The sequence below is a fragment of the Priapulus caudatus genome, unplaced genomic scaffold, assembly GCF_000485595.1.
Source record: "Priapulus caudatus unplaced genomic scaffold, Priapulus_caudatus-5.0.1 Scaffold1150, whole genome shotgun sequence".
NCBI classification, from domain to species: domain Eukaryota; kingdom Metazoa; phylum Priapulida; class Priapulimorpha; order Priapulimorphida; family Priapulidae; genus Priapulus; species Priapulus caudatus.
The window spans coordinates 30,050-32,784 of record NW_014578211.1 but is presented as its reverse complement, the minus strand read 5'-3'; the positions used below and the strand labels follow the sequence as shown (position 1 = coordinate 32,784).

At 44.3% G+C, this 2,735-nt stretch overlaps 1 protein-coding gene across 1 annotated transcript in view; it reads left to right on the top strand.

The window, feature by feature from the left end:
• Positions 1-2,735, top strand: part of LOC106815569 (sodium/myo-inositol cotransporter-like) — an 18,355-nt gene that overhangs the window by 10,903 nt on the left and 4,717 nt on the right. Inside the window, exons 10-11 of the mRNA XM_014820039.1 lie at positions 1,277-1,412; positions 1,603-1,710. Of these exons, the coding sequence (XP_014675525.1) occupies positions 1,277-1,412; positions 1,603-1,710 (244 nt within the window). The remainder of the gene's footprint in view (positions 1-1,276; positions 1,413-1,602; positions 1,711-2,735) is intronic.

Here is a 2,735-nt window from a genome sequence, read left to right as displayed (position 1 = left end):
TGCTGCTGTTGCTACTGCTACTACTGCTGCTGCTGCTGCTGCTGATACTGCTGCTGCTGTTGCTACTGCTACATCTGATTTGCATCAGCATGGTACAGCACTTGGTCACAATGCGTGCTACGAGGCAGTATATGAGCAGAACATACACGTACCGACTGGTTCCCCGCTAGGCAGCACTGCCGTGAAAGCTCCACCGCCTTCACCGTACTTCAGAATGATCTTATGCAGGTCGAGTTCGATGTCCTGTGTGCCTAACAACTTCCACCATCTCAGCACATGTATCAGATCCGACTCGATGGCATCCCTGATCGTACACCCGTCCGCCATGATGCCTCGAATAGTCGGTGTAGCCTTTCACTCCACATTAATATATGATTACAACAGGAGCACATGAACTAGTTTATTTGCGTCAAAAGATTATATAGTGAAGCGTACAGTCCATGTAGGGTTATCTCTAGTTTCGGTTCATTCGCATAGCGTGCTCCCAGGCTATCTGGACAGGCCATGGCCAGGATTAACCTTGTCCTACATTTGCTTTACTCCTGGATCAATAAAGTGACCAATTTATTCACCTTACTTTGCTCCCCTCTCTCTTGTTTGTGCAGGCTTTAGTTATCTATTACTCTCTTTCTCTCTCTGTTTTTACCTCGCTTTTCTGCTCTCTGTATTTTCTTCCTTCACACTTTATTACCCTCTGTTCCTCCTTTTGCCCCTCTCTAGTATTTCCCTCCCCCTCTCTCTATCTCGCTCAGTAGTCTCGCCACTTCTCCCTCCCCCTTATCACCTATTGCTCTCCCTCACCTTAATTCCTCTCTACTGCTCTCAAATGTCCTCCAGTCAATTCTGCTCAGTACTAAATAACGTTCTCACCTCATTAAAATCTAGCAGATGACGTTTAGAGGTAAACATAAACATATATATAAACTTTTTTTTTGATGATCAGTATTAAAAACATGTTACCGTTTACAAAAAATGCAAAAAAGGAATCTTGTCTAATCCTTCAGGATGGTGTGAGACTACAATCTAGTTATTACCAAGTTAGATTAGTCTGTTTATTTATCATAAACATAAATATAAACCGTTTTATGATGATCAGTATTTTTGATACACATATTTTTCAGATTGATTAACAGGTTAAACCGGTACTGTTTGCAAAAAATCCCAAGGAATCCTCTCTAATCCTTTCGTATGGCGTGAGACTGCAATAAACAAAATTATTGCCAAGTTAGATATTCTGGTTTGTCTGGTTGGTTTATCTATGGCTATTCCCCAACAGATGATGGTGCAGAGAGCATTGGCTGCCAAGAGCCTCTCTCATGCTCAGGGTGGGACACTGTTTGCTGGCTACCTCAAGATTTTGCCGATATTTATCATGGTTCTTCCGGGAATGATAAGTCGTGTACTATTCACAGGTGAGGACATTTCTATGTCTAATGACCATTCGGGATATCAAAAGAACGACGTGAAGTTGCAGTAATTTCAGATTCGTTGACATTATTCTGAGCTAGCGTATGAGATAGCAATGACTGGCACAACATTTTATATCATTTTACAATAAATGCGATTTTCACCGATGTCGCCTCATCTATCCCCTGCACACAGATCTCGTGGCGTGTGTTGACCCTGACGTGTGTGAGAGGGCGTGCGGTAGCCGCACCTCCTGCAGCAACCTTGCCTACCCTCTCCTGGTCTTCAAGCTGATGCCCAGCGGTACGTACGTAAGCCATTTACAGTTTGCAATAGATATTATTCATCCGTAGACAGACCTATTTTTGCATCATCTTCTTGATGTAACACAACTAGTGATGGGAATCGGTTGGAATTTCATCATCGATCATCGCTTGCACCCTTACAGTCGATAATCGATTATTTATTTTCATAATCGCACGTTTAGTCGGTTGCTGCAAACGACTGACTTTCGATTATAATCGATCATCGGGACATCACTAAACACAACCACCTTTTTTTTGACATTGCTATGTCATATGTACTTAAGCTTGAGGTTTTGACAAATTTTGATTTTATTGTGATTCATATAGTTAGTTATGCTCATAGGGTCTATGTCCCCCAGGGTACTGCCGGAACGTACCCTGGTTACGGTCCGGTATACCGGAACGTACCCTGGTAACTATTTGATATGGTTAGGGTTAAGGAGTAGGCGTAGGCGACTCATTAGTGGAGTAGGCGAGGTACGGTCCGGCATATTAGATAGTACCAGCAGAGCATATAAATCACGTTGCTTTATACGCTCTGGTACCAGGGTACGTTTCATCAGTACCCTGGGGGACATAGACCCTCTCAGCGTTAGTTATAGGTAATATTCTTATCGCATGCCAAAGGTGCGAGAGGCGTGATGGTGGCGGTGATGTTGGCGGCTCTTATCAGTGACCTGACATCAATCTTCAACAGCAGCAGCACTCTGTTCACCATCGATATCTACACGCACATCCGTAAGAAGGCGTCTGTGAAAGAGCTGATGATTGTTGGCAGGTGAGTAATGTTGGGCCCAGCCCCTCCACTCAGTGTTATTTAGGGTACGCATATGCTCGTTCCCTCCCTTTGAAAGCACCCCCCTATCTCAGGACTGCCAAAATTTCTGAACCCCCCTTTCGCGGGCTTTTTGCGGGTTTTTCCTGCCTTGGAGAACCCCCTAAATCTGGAACACTACGTATAGACTGGTACCCGTTCGCCACCTTCACTCCGGTACGTATCCTTCGCTACACAGACGTAGTGAC